Consider the following 17125-nt stretch of genomic DNA (forward strand, 5'->3'; position numbering starts at 1 on the left):
CCACTCAAATGCTTCATGTTAACTGTGCCTTAGAAGTCATGAAGCAATGCAGTTATGATTCAAGGGACTCTAAATCGTTCTAGTCCAACCTAGGTTAACAACATGAAAAGATAAAACACTGTCAGGAAGTTACTGACTTCTTGTGAAACAAACTTTCTTATAGTTTAGGGGTAAACAGAAGAACAGCATGTATTTCAGTGCAAAATATATTCATTAGAGTCTGGAAACACTGTAAATAGTTTTATCAATCTGTACAGCTAACTCTGAAAGAGGTTCAATTTTCAGTTAATGGGAACAGAAAGATGCACTGTAGTGAAATGTCCATGTCAGCAGTGGAGAGGTGGGCGAAGGTAATGGCCTTTGGCAATGGTACGTCAGTTATAATAACTGGGTGAGGCGAAGGTGAACCAGCCTCAATGCATTCCGTACTCACTATGAAGGCAGCACATAGTCCTTCTGCAGCTGAGATGGTTAAGTTTCACTGGCCTAAGTCCTAAATGTAGGGGAGGACGAGGTCAGTACTACAGGACAGCAGAAGAGGATGAGGACAGTGGGCATTAATAATAATGCCTGCTTTAACCCATCCTTATGAGGAAAATGAAAGAAAGAAGCAATTAAATGCTACGTATCTAATTACAACCAGCCTGCAAACCCCTATACATTCCTAGGCTGACAGTCTAAAAAGACTGCCTTTTTTCCTTTTAATAAATCAGTCAGTATACTCAGGCTGACATTTATTATATTTATGCTACAGGGAAATGGAAGCAGAGTGCCTCCTGTGGAAAAACTGTCAGGCTAGGGAGAGAGGGAAAAGTCAAGTTTTAGACCTTGTTAGAAGATTAAACTTCAGTCCTGCTTGTGTTACTGACTCTGTGACCCTGGCCAAGTCACCTGGTCTAAGCTTCCATTTCTTCTTCAATAGGATGAAAACGCTGCCCCTGAATAATGATGGGACTTGTGTGTAGTAATGTGAAAAACACACTTCCAGTTTTTCAAAAGAAAGGAACTTATGAAATTCCTAACAATGTGGTTATCTTAAACAAGAGTGCTATGATGCTGATATTCTTGATTAATATTCACAATGGTCATCTGTTTTCACTGGGATTTTTTCCCCTGTGGACTTTCTAATAACTGATAAAATTTTAAATGGAAATGTGCTTAGATACATATGTATGCCAACATACAAATATATATATATACACACACAGGCTAGTTGTAACCAGATTAAACAAGGTGAACTGGTGAATGACAGAAGCTAAATTTTAGAACTGCTGTGGATACAAAGACTTTTAGACCACAGACGACGACTGGGTGGAAGGCTTAATGTGGTGTCTATAAATACCTGGTCTGGGGCCCACTCCAGCTGCAGTACACACACACTACATGCATCATGGCTTCTGACGCTCTGTTTGAATTAGGAAACAGACAAGCAAACTTGGGTTAACAATGCAAACCACACAGCATGCAGGGTTACAGTTTCCATTCCTTTGCCATCTTTAAGATCAGGAACTGCAGAGTCAAGGTGGGGGAATATTCTTGTAGTTTGAACATCAAAAAGATTTGCTAGTTGCTCTAATTCTCTCACAATACATAAAGCAATATGTCAACTTCAACAGATTTTCAACAGAACTTAGGAAGAAATTAATTTTCCACACCTACACAGAGAATTCATGGGCAAACATGTGAAAGAGATGAAAAAAGTAGATCCATAGATGGAATTACATGATATGAAAATCTTATGGAGTAAAAGTGAGCGAACACATTTGATAGTAACTTTCAACATTTCTGTCTCAGTTGAGATTTATTTTTAGAAGAAAAATAATCCAAACCTGATTACCTATCCTGGCTCAACTTCTTTATTTTTTCAAATACTCTGAATTAGTATTTTTAAATTATGTTTTAATCAATAGAAAAGATAAAGATATTCTGCTATGGAGTATCCACACCAAAGAGACAGTTTTTAGGGAAAAATACGTTTATCTACTATGTTCACAATTAGGTGATTCTGATTAATAGTAGGATGCTGATGTTCCAAACAAATACAATATGATATTGAAGAATTATCTCACAATTTAAACATTACAAAAATTAGCACAAGCTATATACTTTCAGTAACAAAAGGTCATCACACAGGTAGAGAGCCATTTCCTTCTAATCCTTTAAAACTGGTATACCCCCTTCACTATGGCTGAAAACATCTGTGGTTTCTATTTTAATCTCCAAAACTTTTTATTAAAAGAAAATAATTACTCGAAGAGGGTAACGGTTATATTTAAGTTAGGGGTTGCTCAGTCACAGACACAATGTCGTCCTCCAAAGTAAATGGGCCTGAGGTTAGTAGGTTATAATGCACGGCTACTGCCAGCTGGTGTTTCTCAAATGAAAGCACCAAAACTGTGGAGGGAAAGAATAGAGGTTTCACAAAATGATAATACACGCTCATTTTATTAATAAATAGCATTATAACTAAGATGACAAGTTACAAAAAAACAAAAACACAAAACCTGCTAAGTAAGTATGTCAAACCCTTCAAGTTTGCCTTGTAGGTAAGGTTAAAACTATTATCTGTCAGGTTGCTCAAAATTCCCCCTTTCATACAAAATACTAAATCACCATCCAAGTTGTATTTGATAATGTAAACTGAGTCAAAAGGTGGTGGAGGAGTAGATTCTGAACAAAGTCAGCTTGGAAGCTCCATCTGCAACCACACTTACTCTAAAGAGTCTCAAGGTTAGATCACTGGATGTTCTCCAGCGACATGCACTGGCAAAATCTGGCTGCTTTTTGTTAAAACCCTTATCTTTTTTTCTTTGGTCTTTGGGAGAAAGCTATTCCCTCAACTTACACCTCTAATATATTTTACTTTATCAGCAAATGCCATGTGTGATACTAGTCACTAATGCACAATTACAGCTCAAGACATTAAAATAACTCAAACTTCTCTTCAGCTTCTAGAAGATACCCCAGAGTCACTGATATGTAACACACGGGAAAAAAACTTATCCACAGATGTGAGATTTCAGCGTAACTGCATCCCTCCATTTTTACCCCAGAAAATTTGGCTTGTTCTTTAAAGAAGCTACAACAACTGAGACTCAGGTGGTGGAGGAGGAAGCCTTAGGTGGAAGTACTTTCAGTAGATAATAAAGTTAGGGTTGCTCGGTTACAGACACAATGTCATCCTCCAAAGTAAATGGCCCTAAGAAATGAAAAAGAAAATTTCCAGGAAATATTCAACTCAAAAGGAAGTGTCTGCTTACTGTTATAATTTTCTTCAGGAAAAAAAAAAAACAAAAACAAGAAAGATTCTTTGAGTCCCACCAAAATGTGCCAAAGCAAAGAACTCCCCAGTGTATCCTGCCCACACCAATGGACAGCTGCTTCTGGATCTACTGAAACACGGGAGCTTTTCTATATTGTACGTGGAGATGTGAGGAGGCAGTAAGAAAACAAGAAGACACCTACAACAGGATGATGAGATGGATTATGAATTGGTCTTTATTCCCCTTTGAAGCCTGAACTTCCCTGGCTCACCCACCAATAACTAGAGTATTACTCGCGAGCTCGGCTGTTCCAAATACCTGCATCCTCTACGGATTTTTGAAGGGCTTCTGCCAGTTCTTGGTCTGCAATCTCCTCTGGCCGTACTTCATCTCGCCCGGCCCCATATGCCAACCGGGCACACTCTGGTAACTCCCCCTCGGGAAGGAAGGTGGTCTTCGAGCCTGTGGTGCCGATCACGAGTACGTTCTTCTTGAGGTCAATGGAACACTTAGAAAGAAGAAATCAAAGACAGATGATAGCAGAAAAAACATGATGCAGGAAAAATTATGACCCTGAACTTCATAACTCCATTCATAAAGAACAACATTGACAGATATGACTCAAAACAAAAAAACAAAACAAAACCGATTTTACTTAATCTACGTGACACTGTTAATTTAGAATTTTTAAAAATATTTAAATTGTATAGCAGAATAATCTCTACTGGATATACTTCACACTTATTTGTCAAATATAGAAATGGCTACATTTAAATATCTGAATTTAAATGTAGCATCTGTTCACTGCAAAAAATTTGGAAAACTACCAGGCATAATCCGTAGCCACACCTTTTAGAAACACATAAATGACTTTAAAAAAAAAAAAAAATACAACTATATAAAAGGTATGTCTCAGTTTTATAGTTGCACGCTTTTGCTTTTTGCAAAAAGTACAGCTTCTATTTAAAGTCTATACTAATGGTCTCAAAAGTCATATATGGATATTCTGCATTTCATATTTATGATAGCCTCCTTTTCAGTATATTTTTACAATTACTTAATATAGGACAGTTACACACATATGTTTTGAATCTGTAAAGCTGGAGACTGCTAATCTATATCATGACTTAAAAATAGGGGAAGTTAAAAAAATAAAAAAATAAAAATAAAGAAAAAGGGAAAGATTAGCAATGAAAATAGAATAGATTTAACTGGATTTTATTTATACATGAATTCACTCATTCCTTCAACTTAAAATTCTGCAGCTTGATTATTCTGCAATATATTTTAGCGGGAATTTAATATTAAACATTTAGAAAAGAAAATTATCGTGCTACTTTAGCAGCACATATACTAAAATTGGAATGATACAGGGAAAATTAGTATTGCCTGAGCAAGGATGACATGCAAATTTGTGAAGCATTCCTATTTTTATATTACTCAGCCATAAAAAAGAATGAAACAATGCCATTTACAGCAACATGGATGGACCTAGAAACCATCATACTGAGTGAAGTAAATCAGACAAAGACAATATATGATATTCTGTATATGTGGAATCTAAAAATATGGTACAAATGAACCTATTTATAAAATAGAAACTTAGTCACAGACATAGAAAACAAGGGAGAAAAGGGGGAGGGATGAATTGGGAGGCTGGAGCTGATATTACACACTACAATATATACAACAGATAACTAAGAAGAACCTACTGTATAGCACAGGGAACTCTAGTCACACTCTGTAATAACCCGTATGTGAAGTCGCTCAGTCGTGTCTGACTCGTTGCTACTCCGTGGAGTTAAAGCCCACCAGGCTCCTCTGTCCATGGGATTTTCCAGGCAAGAATACTGGAGTGGGCTGCCATTTCCTTCTCCAGGGGATCTTCCCAACCCAGGGATCGAACCCAGGTTTCCTGCATTGCAGGCAGATGCTTTAACCTCTGAGTCACCAGGGAAATCCTATATAGGACCCTACATAATAACCTATATAAAAGAAGAACGGATGTATGTATAACTGACTCACTGCTGTACAGCAGAAACTAACACACTGTAAATCAGCTACACTGCAATAAAAAACTTAAAAAAACATTAGTGACATAAAAATATTGACAAGATATGAAACCTTGTTGTGTGAATTTTTACTGTCCAAGAGCACACTAATTCCTTCTTCAATGAGTTTGTTTCAACACATTATTAGGCTTCAGAGTAGAAATATAAAAACCACTGCAAATTAACACATTTATAAATTATTCTTCCTGTATTAAACAAACATTTCCATTTCCAACATCTTATGTAATCTTTTCCCTTATTCTTGATACTTTTCTTCTCAAGTACTGTTTTCAACTACTAAGGATTTACTAAACTTAAACTCACAGTAAAATCATCATTGTGTATGTTCATAGCTCTACAAATCCATCAAAAAATTATTCGACTTCTACTCAGAAACTTTTTGCCTTTTCATGCTGTTTAAGGGGTTCTTGTGGCAAGAAACTTGGAGTGGTTTGCCATTTCCTCCTCCAGTGATACTGGGGAAGACTGAAGGCAAAAGGAGAAATGGGTGACTGAAGATGAGATGATTAGATAGCATTACTGACTCAATTGACATGAATTTGAGCAAACTCTGGGAGGCAGTGGAGGACAGAGGAGCCTGGAGTGTTGAGTCCATGTGGCTGCAAAGAGTTGGACATGACTTAGTAACTTGGAACAACTCAGAAACTAAAACTTACACAAGAGAAATAACTGTCCACTATAGTCTCAAAACAGATGGTAGGATTCAACAGATTCAGAAAGATTTCACAAAAAGGTTCTATTTCTACTGATATGTAATTTCAAACTGTGTATGACAATATCATCAATCAAGGACCTTTCCAGGTTTGAAGTCATGCTTCTTAGTTTTTCAGTATACACAACCAAGGGAATATGCAGTAATAACCATGTAAGTCACAAAAAGCCAATGTGAAAACAAAGTGAAACTCTTAATTACCTGATGCCGTTTCAGCATATCCAGTCCTAGAAGCATGTCCATGGGCTGTTCCTCAAGTATGGAGAAGGAACATGCCAGGAAATCACCTTCAATTTGAACCTGAGCTAAAGCACATGAAGAAAGGAAAAGGTTATCATTTTTTCAAGGCAAAGTTTAGAAATGTATCTATCATTTTGTCCTTTTCTTCCTGTAGTCAGTCAAAGCCAAGCTAAAGCACTCAAACAAGTGAGTAAAGTATGAAATGTCAGTAAGACAAATAATCCGGTTAAAAAACAGTGAAGGCATTAGCTCATAAAGTGGATTGGGCAGAAACAATACTCACAAAACCTGGCTTGATATGTGATACTTTTAGGATACATGCTCACCTGGTGAGGAAAGCTGGCATAAAGAATTTAAAAAAAGATGGATAAAGAAGATGTAGTACATACATAAAATAGAATATTATTCAGTTATTAAAAAGAATGAAATAATGCCATTTGCAGCAACATGGATGGACCTAGAGAGTCTACTGAGTGAAGTAAGTCAGACAGAGAAGGAGAAATACTCTGACATTTCTTATATGTGGAATCTAAAAAGAAATGATACAAATAAACTTACAAACAGAAAGAGACTGACAGACTTAGAAAACAACCTCATACCCCCCCCCCAAAAAAGAAAACAACCTCATGGTTGCCGGGAGGGATAGTCAGGGAGTTTGGTAAGGTCATGTACACACTGCTATATTCAAAATCAATAACCAACAAGGACCTATTCTTCAGCACATGGAACTCCATTCAAATGTTATGTGCCAACCTGGATGGGAGGCAGGTTTGGGGGAGAGTGGATACATGTATATGTATGGCTGAGTTCCTTCGCTGTTCACCTGCAACTACCACAACATTGTTAATTGGCTATACCTCAATACAAAATAAAAAGTTTAAAGTTAGAAAAAAAATTTTTTAAAGGAAAAGAAGAGCTGTAATTACTGAAGCCTGCATGCCTTGAGCCTGTGCTCCACAACAAGAGAAACCACTGCCATGAGAAGCCTATGGACCACAACTAGAGAGTAGCCCCCATTTGCCGCAGCTAGAGAAAGCCTGCAAACAGCAACGAAGACCTAGGGCAGCCATAATCAATCAACAAATCTATCTTTAAAAAGAAAAAAGACCAAGACAAATTCCTCCAATTTTTCTACTGCTTGAATCAAGTTTCTTTGCTTGAAGTCTCCTGCATTGCCTCCATCCCTCAACTGCTCCTCATATTTTATATATAAGATCTTTTAAGAAAATTACTTTGCCATTAACTATATCTTGGGAAACCCAGGTGGCTCAGTAGTAAAGAATCGCTCTGTCAATGCAAGAGATGTGGGTTCTGTTCCTAGGTTGGGAAGATCCCCTGGAGGAGGAAATGACAACCCACTCCAGTATTCTTGCCTGGAAAATTCCATAGACAGAAGAGTCTGATGGGCTACAGTCCAGGGAGTCACAGAGAGTTGAACACAACTGAGCAACTAAGATATGTGTACACATTTAAGATATGTGTACACATATCTTACAGACAGAAAAGTATGTGAGATACATATATATATATAGTATAAAGCATAATAAAACAAATACCCATGCATCTATTTCCCAGGTTGAGAAACAGAAAACTAAGAAATTCACAGCCTATTCTTTTCCTCCTCCAACCCTTCCAACTATCCTGGTTTTTATGCTAAACATTCACTGCTTTTTCTTTTTAATAGTTCTATTTTGTATGATGTCTAAGCAACATTTTGGTTAGTTTTGTGGTTTTAAACTATGACTTGTTTCTTCTCAAGATATTTTGAGTTATTTTATTCCTGTGGATGCATGTGACTATATTTCTTTCACTTACCCCACCTCTAAGAGTAAGTAAGAGTAAGCAAGAGAAAGCACTGTAATGTCTAAGACACTACCACTGATTTATCTATTTTGGTGCTATGGAATTGCCAGGCTGCTTCCAGTTTCTGCTGCTGTAAGCAATGCTAACCTAAGTATTCTTGTGCTTGTCTCCTGGCATGCCATGAGCGTCTCAATGGTATACTCTAAAAACATAAGGATTTTAGGGGATACATTAGGCTCAGCTCTACTTGATATTGAATTATTTTCCAAAATGTTTCCAGTGGTTTTTGGAAAGGTGCCACCATTCCACATTCTTCCAACACTCAATATTATTCTATCTAAAATATGGCAAGTAATTCTCTATTTCCCTGACTAATGAGATAAAGCAATTTTTACACACTTACTAACCATTTGAGTTTCCTCTTAAAGTGCTTGTTCAAATGATTATGTAATTTTTTATATACCAGTCTGAGTTGGAGAATATATAGACACACAGAATATGCATAATTCTAAATATGAATCTTTTATTAGTTATATATGTTACTAAGTTCTTTCCTAGTTTGTTCACTTTCTTTGTGTTTGATGAAAAGTTCTTAATCTTAATTGGCTATATTTATCAAATAATTTCCTTATCTTTTAAAGAAACCCTTCCCTACATAAGACATTCCCCTATATTTTCCTCTAAAAACTCTGATGTTGCCTCACACAACCAGGCCTTTAGTCAACCTTGAGTTGACTTTTGTATGTTATGTGAGACAGGGTCCAATTGTCAATTGTCCCTTTTTCCATACAGATCCCCAATTCTCCGAGCACATTTCCCGACACCTCCCCACCACTCCGTAAGATTTCCTGTCATTTATCAAGGTTCACATAAGCATGGGTCTATTCCTGTTCTAGTCTTTCGGTCTTGATATCTAGCTGTTCGTTCAGTCGCTCAGTCATGTCCAACTCTTTGCGACCCCATGACTGCAACATGCCAGGCTTCCCTGTCCTTCACTATCTCCTGGAACTTACTCAAATTCATGTCCATCATGTCGGTGATGCCATCCAACCATCTCATCCTCTGCTGTCCCCTTCTCCTGCCTTCAATTCTTTCCCAGCATCAGGGTCTTTTCTAATGAGTCAGCTCTTTACGTCATGTGAGAGTACTGGATGCTAGAGTATTGGAGCTCCAGCTTCAGCATCAGTCCTTCTAATGAATATTCAGGATTGATTTCCTGTAGGGTTGACTGGTTGGATCTCCTTGCAGTCCAAGGGACTCTCCAGAGTCTTCTCCAATACCACAATCCAAAAGTAACAATTCTTCGGTGCTCAGCCTTCTTTATGGTCCAACTCTCACATCCATACATGACTACTGGAAAAACCACAGATTTGACTAGATGGACCTTTGTCAGCAAAGTAATCTCTCTCCTTTTTAATATGCTGTCTAGGTTTGTCACAGTTTTTCTTCCAAGGAGCAAGTGTCTTTTAATTTCAAGGCTGCAGTCACCATCTGCAGTGATTTTGGAGCCCAAGAAAATAAAGTCTCTCACTGTCTCCTCATCTATTTGCCATGAAGTGAAGGGACCGGATGCCATGATCTTCTTTTTTTGAATGTTGAGCTCTAAGCCAGCCTTTTCACATACCTCTTTCACTTTCGTCAAAAGGCTCTTTAGTTCCACTTTGTTTTCTAACATTAGGATTGTATCATTTGCATATATGACTAAAATTATTGGCATTTCTCCTGGGAACCTGGATTCCAGTTGTGCTTCATCCAGCTCAGCATTTCACATGATGTACTCCACATATAAGTTAAATAACAATACTAGATATAATAATGATATCTAGTAGAGGAAGTTATTCCAGTGTATCTTGACTACTCCTGCCACAAAGGGCCTACATAAAATTTAAAATTAACACATCAAGTCTCACACACACACAAAAGAACAATTTATTGGAGTTCTGAATGTATTACAATGTTTCTGTTGACAAATGTGGGAAAAGTAGCACCTTCAACACATTGAACCTTCCTGTCCATGTTGTACCTTTCCTTTATTTAGACTTCCTTATTGTTATAAGGTTTTCTTGACACCTATCATGGCCAAAGTTGCAAAATGGTACAAGTTCTCCAACCAAAAGGACACAAGGGACTGGTACTTATTTTGTTCCCTATTTTCTTCTCACTAAAAACCATAAAAACAGTAAGAATTCAGACTCTGAAGCAACTGGTTTGTGGTATTCTTCCCCAATTTTAGTCCTACTGTGTGTAAGAAAGTATAGAAGAATAAGGTATTAAACTATCCTTATTCTACAGGAATCAATAATAGAAAACATGGAGACTACCAGACAAACGTATTAAAATAGGAAAAATGAAAGAGAAATATGAAGAGGAAAAAAGGTAGAAAAACTATCACTTGCAATGAAAGAAAAGTATACTTACAGTTAAAATGAAAAATCAGTTGTTTATCTACAAAAACTAATAATACTTGATTATATAAAGATATTAAGATGAATATTCAATCAGTGCTGGAGAATCCAGTAAATTGGTAACATTTAACGACATCAAGAGCCTTAAAAGGTATTCACAATCTTGAATTTAGTAGTTTCACTGAGGGGAATCTTAACCCCCTTTCACTGAGGGGGTCGGGGGGGATCAAAACTAAACATAAATGCATGTCCATGTTATGATGACAAAATATTAGGGGAAAAATATACTCCAAAGGTTGACCACTAAACCCATACAACTGAATGCTATGCATTTATTTAAATGATGCTTATGAAATTTATACTGGCATTTGGGAAATGCTACTTTTTCTAAAAAGGAATTATAAAATTCTACATATTACATGATTTTCTATAAGAATAAGATACCAGAAACGGTTATGTCTGGATGCTCCTACTGAGTCTCACCTAAAAGAATTATTTTTCACTTCTTTTCACATCTACGGTTTGAAATTCTCTACAATGAGCATTTACATGGATAACAAAAAGAAATAAACAACAAAAAAAGAACAATTCTGATTAAAGACAAAGGACTGAACACAACTTACTTAACTCAATTTACTCCTAAAAAAAGGCACAATAAAAAGTCATTTTTTTTTTCTTTTTAAAGGCACAAATCACTTAAGCCAAAAATAATGGGAGAGACGACTGAAACACAATTTGGGGACTAGAAAGCAGATGACAGTAAGAAACTAAGAAGCAACCCTTTCTAACATCACAGAACTCTCAAGAAGCTGATGAGCTGGTTGCAACGAATCCCTCTGCCAACAGGGGTGGAGTGAGCCCCAAGCAGGAGCACCGGCTACAGGTCTTACGACAGTCCAGATGGACCTTGGCCTCCCCCACCCCCCACACTCTGCTCAGCCAGGTAACTACTCACCTCCCCTCAATAGTGGACTGGAGGTTTATTTTCTTAAGAGGGTGAACCAGAGGCTCTTGTAATAGAGGTGGGCATACAGGAAGACAGAGATACAAGCAGCAAACTGAAAACTGAGGTGGGTGGGGAGGGGGCGGGTTAAGTGGGAGCTTACTGAGACTAGCCTTTTTCTCCATCCCAACTTACAGACTACCCACCATCACCAGGGCTGCCCACCCAACTAATCTTCCAAACAGCCTTCTGGTGTCTCATTCTTCACTATGAGCAGATGCCAAGGATCACCAGAGATTTGAAAAAACCATCTAACATGAAAGAAAACTATACCAAACATAAAGGTTAGAAGGCAAAGTTGAAGAAATCTTGTTTTCTTTCCTCGAACACAATGAAAGAAAATAAGACTAGAGGACAAGTCCATGATAGTAGATTATTCTACTTGAATATCAGACATCCCAGAGGGGAGGAAATCATTATCAGAACCATTTTTCCAGACTGAAAGGTTATCTAGCACAGTAGATGAAAAGAGATCTACACCCAAGTACATGGTTGTGAAATTTTAAAACACTGAGGTCAAAGAAAAGATATATAAGCTTCAGAAAGGGAAGAGAAATCTCACATGTAGATGATCAAGAGTTAGAATAGCCGCCAGCTTCTCCAAAGCAACACTGATAAAAATCATGAAGCAAAGTGATTTCCAACTTAGCCTGGTAGAAATGTAGAGAAAGAAAGATAATGTTCTGATATTTAAGGACCCACTTTATTCCTGTGCACTTTTTCTCAGGAAATTACTGGAAGATGTACTTTAATAAACTGAGGTGTGCCAAAAAGAAAAAAAGTATGGGATCCATATTATCCAGCATTAAGACTGAAGCAAAAGGCACCCTTCAGGACCCAGATTCCAAAACAGCAGCTATGAAACAGCCCTGAACCACCAGGCTAGGTTGAAAGAAACCTCTTCAATAGGATGACATGTATAAAGGAGATGTATACACGAATAAGTGTATAGGGATGAGTAACACATAAAAAAACCAATGACACACACACAGGCAGCACAACTACTAATTCTGAGAAAATACACTAGACATGAAAGGAGAAACAATCTTTTTCTATTAAATGGCTTAGCTCTGAATGGTACTTACATAGTCATGTCAGTATAGCACTGAAATCATGTTATTTAGAAACATGGAGGTAAGCACCAAAAGAAATCAGCGAAAACAGAGGAAAGGGATTCTCTCTGAAGAGCAGGAAATAAAAGAAATCATAGGGGACTAGTAGTTTCTTTTTTGTAACCAGCTGAACTGATGTTACATGTATAATTCGGATAACAAACAAGATTTAAAATTTCTAAGGATTAGATGTGCTGGATCGGATGCCCCTGTCCAAAAGGAACTTTTACAGTCTACCACTCTACGAAGACCCCCAGTACCCCTCACTCACCTAGATGTACCCTTCCAATGATCTTCTGAGTGCCCACTCCTTTCGCGATTCCTGCCCACCGGCGGTCTACCAGCCTCATTATGTTACACCTTTCTGCACAAGCTTGGCTCATAATAGTCATCTGGGCACCTGGAGGAGGGGGAGAACCAAACCCTCATGTGTGGGAAGATGAAAAAGTGCAGCACTAAGAAGAGGGCAGAAAGCAAGTCTACTCCCAGGCTTCTGTCAGTATGAAATTCTTCCTACCTAGCAGGCTTCGTGCCACACTTAGTTCAACTTTCAGTTTCACACTGTCATCTGAAACATGGTGTGGAAACTTGCTGTTGAGGGAAATAGTATTGTTTAAATATAATAATTATATGACATTTTTAAACTTTAAAAATAGAAACCAAAAACTACTTGGAAAGGATTTCCAAAAAGTCAGACTATGTCTACAGATGGAAACACTCAAGCACTGGCTGCTTGGATCAGTTTTCACTGAGTATCTCTAAACATCTTACCAAGTTATTTTTATTTCAAACTCTGGGACACTCTAATTGACCAGTTAAAAAATAAATCATGTAATCTCTCATCAAGTCTCCATTCTCTGCTCCAACAATTAGACCCTCTTTCCCACGAGGAAGAGGTCACTGAGGCCTTTTCTCTTCTCCCCTGGCTATACACTCACCCACACAGCTGGAGGCTGGAGTGAGCCTGAGCAGAACACAGACACTTCTCTCACTTTCTCTAGAGTCCTAATCTCTCCCAGAGAACCTGGTTCCACCTCCCTGAGTGATGGACCTGTCTTTCACAAAACCACTAGGTATAATACTCTTTCTCCCCAAATAATTCTCTCTCTGGATTTCTCTCCTTGCCAATGGAACTCTTTTTCTCATGACCATAAAATGCAGGCACTGTTCACTTTCAACCCGTCTTCTTACAGTCTTCTCCCCACTCACAAACTGAGAGTTACAAACTGTTAACAAATTCTGGGCAATTTCTGACCTTTCTGCTTCTAACCATAGCCCTCACCCTAGCTCACACTCTAGCCCTCTAGCTAGTGGACAATTTCTCTGGTTTCCAAATCACTCTGTGAGGGTGTAATTTAAAGCAACGAAATAGTTCTGATCCTGAGGGCTACAGAATAATCCAGAACTGTCACTTCCTTCAATCTTCTTAAAATACTACCTCCTTCAGATCACTTATTCATCTGCTCAAAGATCAAAGATCTTTAAAACATCAGCTTTAAACCACATCACCACAGCCTTAGATCCCACCTTACCGTGGTCCAATTATTTCGAGCTGCTACAGACTGAGTGCGTTCTTCCAAAACTCATGTTAAAACCTAATCCCAATGTGACCATATTAGAAAGTGGGGCTTTGGGAGGTGATTAGGTCATGAGTGTGGAGTCCTCATTAATGGGATTTAGTGCCTTTATAAAGGAGCCCCCAGAGAGCTCCCTCGTCCCCTTCCGCCATGTGAGGACACAGAGAGAAGATGGTCATCTATGAACTAGGAATCAGGCACGGTATCTGCCAGCCAAACCTCTCAGCCTCCAGAATTGAGATATAAATCGGTGTTGTTTACAAGCCACCCAGTCCACAATATCTGTCAAAGCAGCCTGGACAGATTCAGACACCAGCCTTACATCCTGACTCCTAAAGCTTCCATGTTACCAGGAGGAATGTGTCTCCTTTGCCTCTTACTTACTCTGACCCTCCTGTACAGTACCCTCTCCTCTCCTTTCACTTCCTTTGAATTCCACTGATGTTTTAAGGCCCAGCTCAAGACCCACCTTCCCAACTGACTGTCCTTTCCCAGTGATCTCTCCTCTCACTCAATTCCAACACTTTCTGTTCATATTACTCAAGATAACTTACACTTTATGGGCAGTTAAAAGTTCTTTGGCATTCGAGGAATGTTAGCATCACAAAGGTCCAGAAATAATGAAGGAAAAGGGATTTTAGGAAGGCTGTTCTTGTTTTTTCTTCCTTCCTCACTCCACAAAAGCTAGTTACTGATGTAAAGTCTGCAAACCCAAAATGACAAGGGTCCCTTGCACCGCTCTCCTGTCTTTCCTCAAGGCTCAAGTCAACACCTGAGCACCCCAGTCAGAGTGAGAATGTGGTCTTTATGTTCATCCAAGATGCACTCGATTTTTACACAGTGGTTTAGAGTTCTGGCTTCAGGTAGATCTGGGGTGTTACCCAAAGCCTACTACTCATGAACTGTGTACACCTGGAAGACTGGCTTCGCCTGTCTATGTCTACAAGTTTCCTCATCTGTAAAATAGAGGTAACAGAACATAGTTCATAGGCGTAAGAAGAGGAATAAACAAAATGGAAGATGATATACATCAAGCACCCAGCATGGTGCTTGGCACATCGTAGGGGCTCAATAAATGCCAAGTGTTACCTCAGGGGCTCTTAGGAATTTGTCTCTCACTCATAGGAGGCCTATGAAACTCCAGTCTTACCCCCAAGCACTCAGCACTTCATAAACATTTTAAAAATTGAATAATCAGCAGATTAACTCCTCCCAAGAAGGTATACACCTGAAACCCAGCATGCGTTCAGGTATTTTGTGGATGGACAAGCGGAGGAAAACCTACTTGAGCAGGGGTTTTTACTATGCTAGGAACATACCCTAACTTACAGCCTCAAGTGAGATACCCGGAATGAGGGCAGAAGACCACCTGACACACACATGGTGCTGCTCTGTGTGGTCTTACTAAAACGCAGCGAGTTGTTACTGAGAGGAAAGGTGCCACTTAGTACAGGCAGTATCTGAATCCTCAAGTGGGGAACTCCTCGCTCCTGGGTATTAAGTTCTTTAAGGGCAAGAGCCATGCCCCATATACCCTTATATTCCTCACAGCTCACAGTAAAGTGTTGGCACACAGACTAAGCTCAAATATCTGCTTGACCTCTACACACTTCCTTATAGTTCCTTATTTTAAACCCAGTTATTCTCCAATATTTTACAGAGGCATCCTACAAATCAGGATGCCAAGTACGGGAAGGTAAGAAGATAAAGAAGACATTGCAAAATACAAAACTGGTTAAGAAATAATTAAAGAGAAACCTACTACAAAGAAAAAATTGGCAAGTGAAACAAAAGCCCTTGGGTTTGTTAGTTAGGTATACAAAGGAATACAGACACCAGTCTCCCCTTCTCCCTGCGTCAGGTCAGAATGCTGGATGTAGAGACAAAGAAACAAAAACGACAGAGATGGCACCTGAGTCAACAAAGGCTTTCACAGGATGTCCATTCACTTTGCAGTTAATATAAAGCATCACTACTTGGCCAAAACTTTCCGGAGCCTCTTCCATGGCTATTGTCATGTTTTCCTCAATGTTCTGTTGCCTGTAACAAATCAAAACCAGGTATACTAATTGCACTGTTTCCATGAAGACAAATCTGTTTCAAAGTCACAGTATTAAAAACATTTGTACATATCATATGCTCCAACTATAGCGGCTCAGTCATGGAAAAGACAATTGGTGCTTTACCCTGAAATGTGTGATCTAGTAGGAGGAAGTGAGATACATCATTGACAGAATATCTAAAGGCATACAAATTACCTTCATGTAAAAACAATTTTGTTCCCTTTACAAGTTCAGAAATAGGAAAATAAACTGGTAAGCAAGGGTCACAACCTGCTTCATCCTGTAGGTTAGAATTTTACCAATGTTCCAATTTAAGCTGAGGGTTTAATGGGTATCTGGGTACATTTCCTACATCCATTGCATTAAAAATAGTTTACAAATATAATATACAGGTGTTTCAACTGCTTGAATTGCATCTGTTGTTTAATTTCCAAGTCTGGGTTTCTAATCTGTGAAATGAGGACAATGATTTCTATTGTAGGACTGCTGAGAGGTATGAAGCATCTAGCATACAATGCTAAGGGCAGATGCTCAAAAACATCTACCTACTTGGCTACCTGTTAAAAAACTATACACAGCTGTATAAATTATATTTCACCCAGTCCATCAAAACATTTCTTCAAAAATGGAATGCATTCTAACATGAGAAAAGCAAATAAGAAGGAGTTCCAGCTTACTCTAACATCTAAGGTCTTCATTCCCAATTCTTTTTTTTTTAAGTTTTTTGATGTGGATCATTTTTAAAGTTTTTTTTTTTTTTTTAATTGAATTTGCTACAACATTTCCTCTGTTTTATGTTTTGTTTTTTTGACCCTGAGGATGTGGGATCTTAGCTTCCTAACCAGGGACTGAACCTGCACACCTGCATGGGAAGG

The 17125-nt window shown here is 38.4% G+C and overlaps 1 protein-coding gene and 1 non-coding gene across 6 annotated transcripts in view; one reads left to right on the forward strand and one right to left on the reverse strand.

Annotated features, from left to right (window-relative positions):
- The window catches only part of DDI2 (DNA damage inducible 1 homolog 2), a 42185-nt gene that overhangs the window by 9194 nt on the left and 15866 nt on the right, over positions 1–17125 (reverse strand). For 2 of the 5 annotated variants that reach the window (XM_065936036.1, XM_065936034.1), the window contains 4 exons: positions 16100–16227; positions 12882–13010; positions 6249–6352; positions 3582–3771 (listed from right to left, as the gene is read on the reverse strand). In XM_065936036.1, coding sequence (XP_065792108.1) covers positions 3582–3771; positions 6249–6352; positions 12882–13010; positions 16100–16227 — 551 coding nt within the window. Of the gene's footprint in view, positions 1–1342; positions 1406–3581; positions 3772–6248; positions 6353–12881; positions 13011–16099; positions 16228–17125 lie in introns of those variants that run through there. The other 3 variants (XM_065936038.1, XM_065936035.1, XM_065936037.1) reach the window with 3 other exon arrangements.
- LOC136170073 (U6 spliceosomal RNA) lies at positions 4594–4697 on the forward strand. The gene has a single exon (XR_010663529.1). It is a non-coding gene; the product is annotated as a U6 spliceosomal RNA (small nuclear RNA).

The sequence above is a fragment of the Muntiacus reevesi genome, chromosome 5, assembly GCF_963930625.1.
Source record: "Muntiacus reevesi chromosome 5, mMunRee1.1, whole genome shotgun sequence".
Taxonomy (NCBI): Eukaryota; Metazoa; Chordata; class Mammalia; order Artiodactyla; family Cervidae; genus Muntiacus; species Muntiacus reevesi.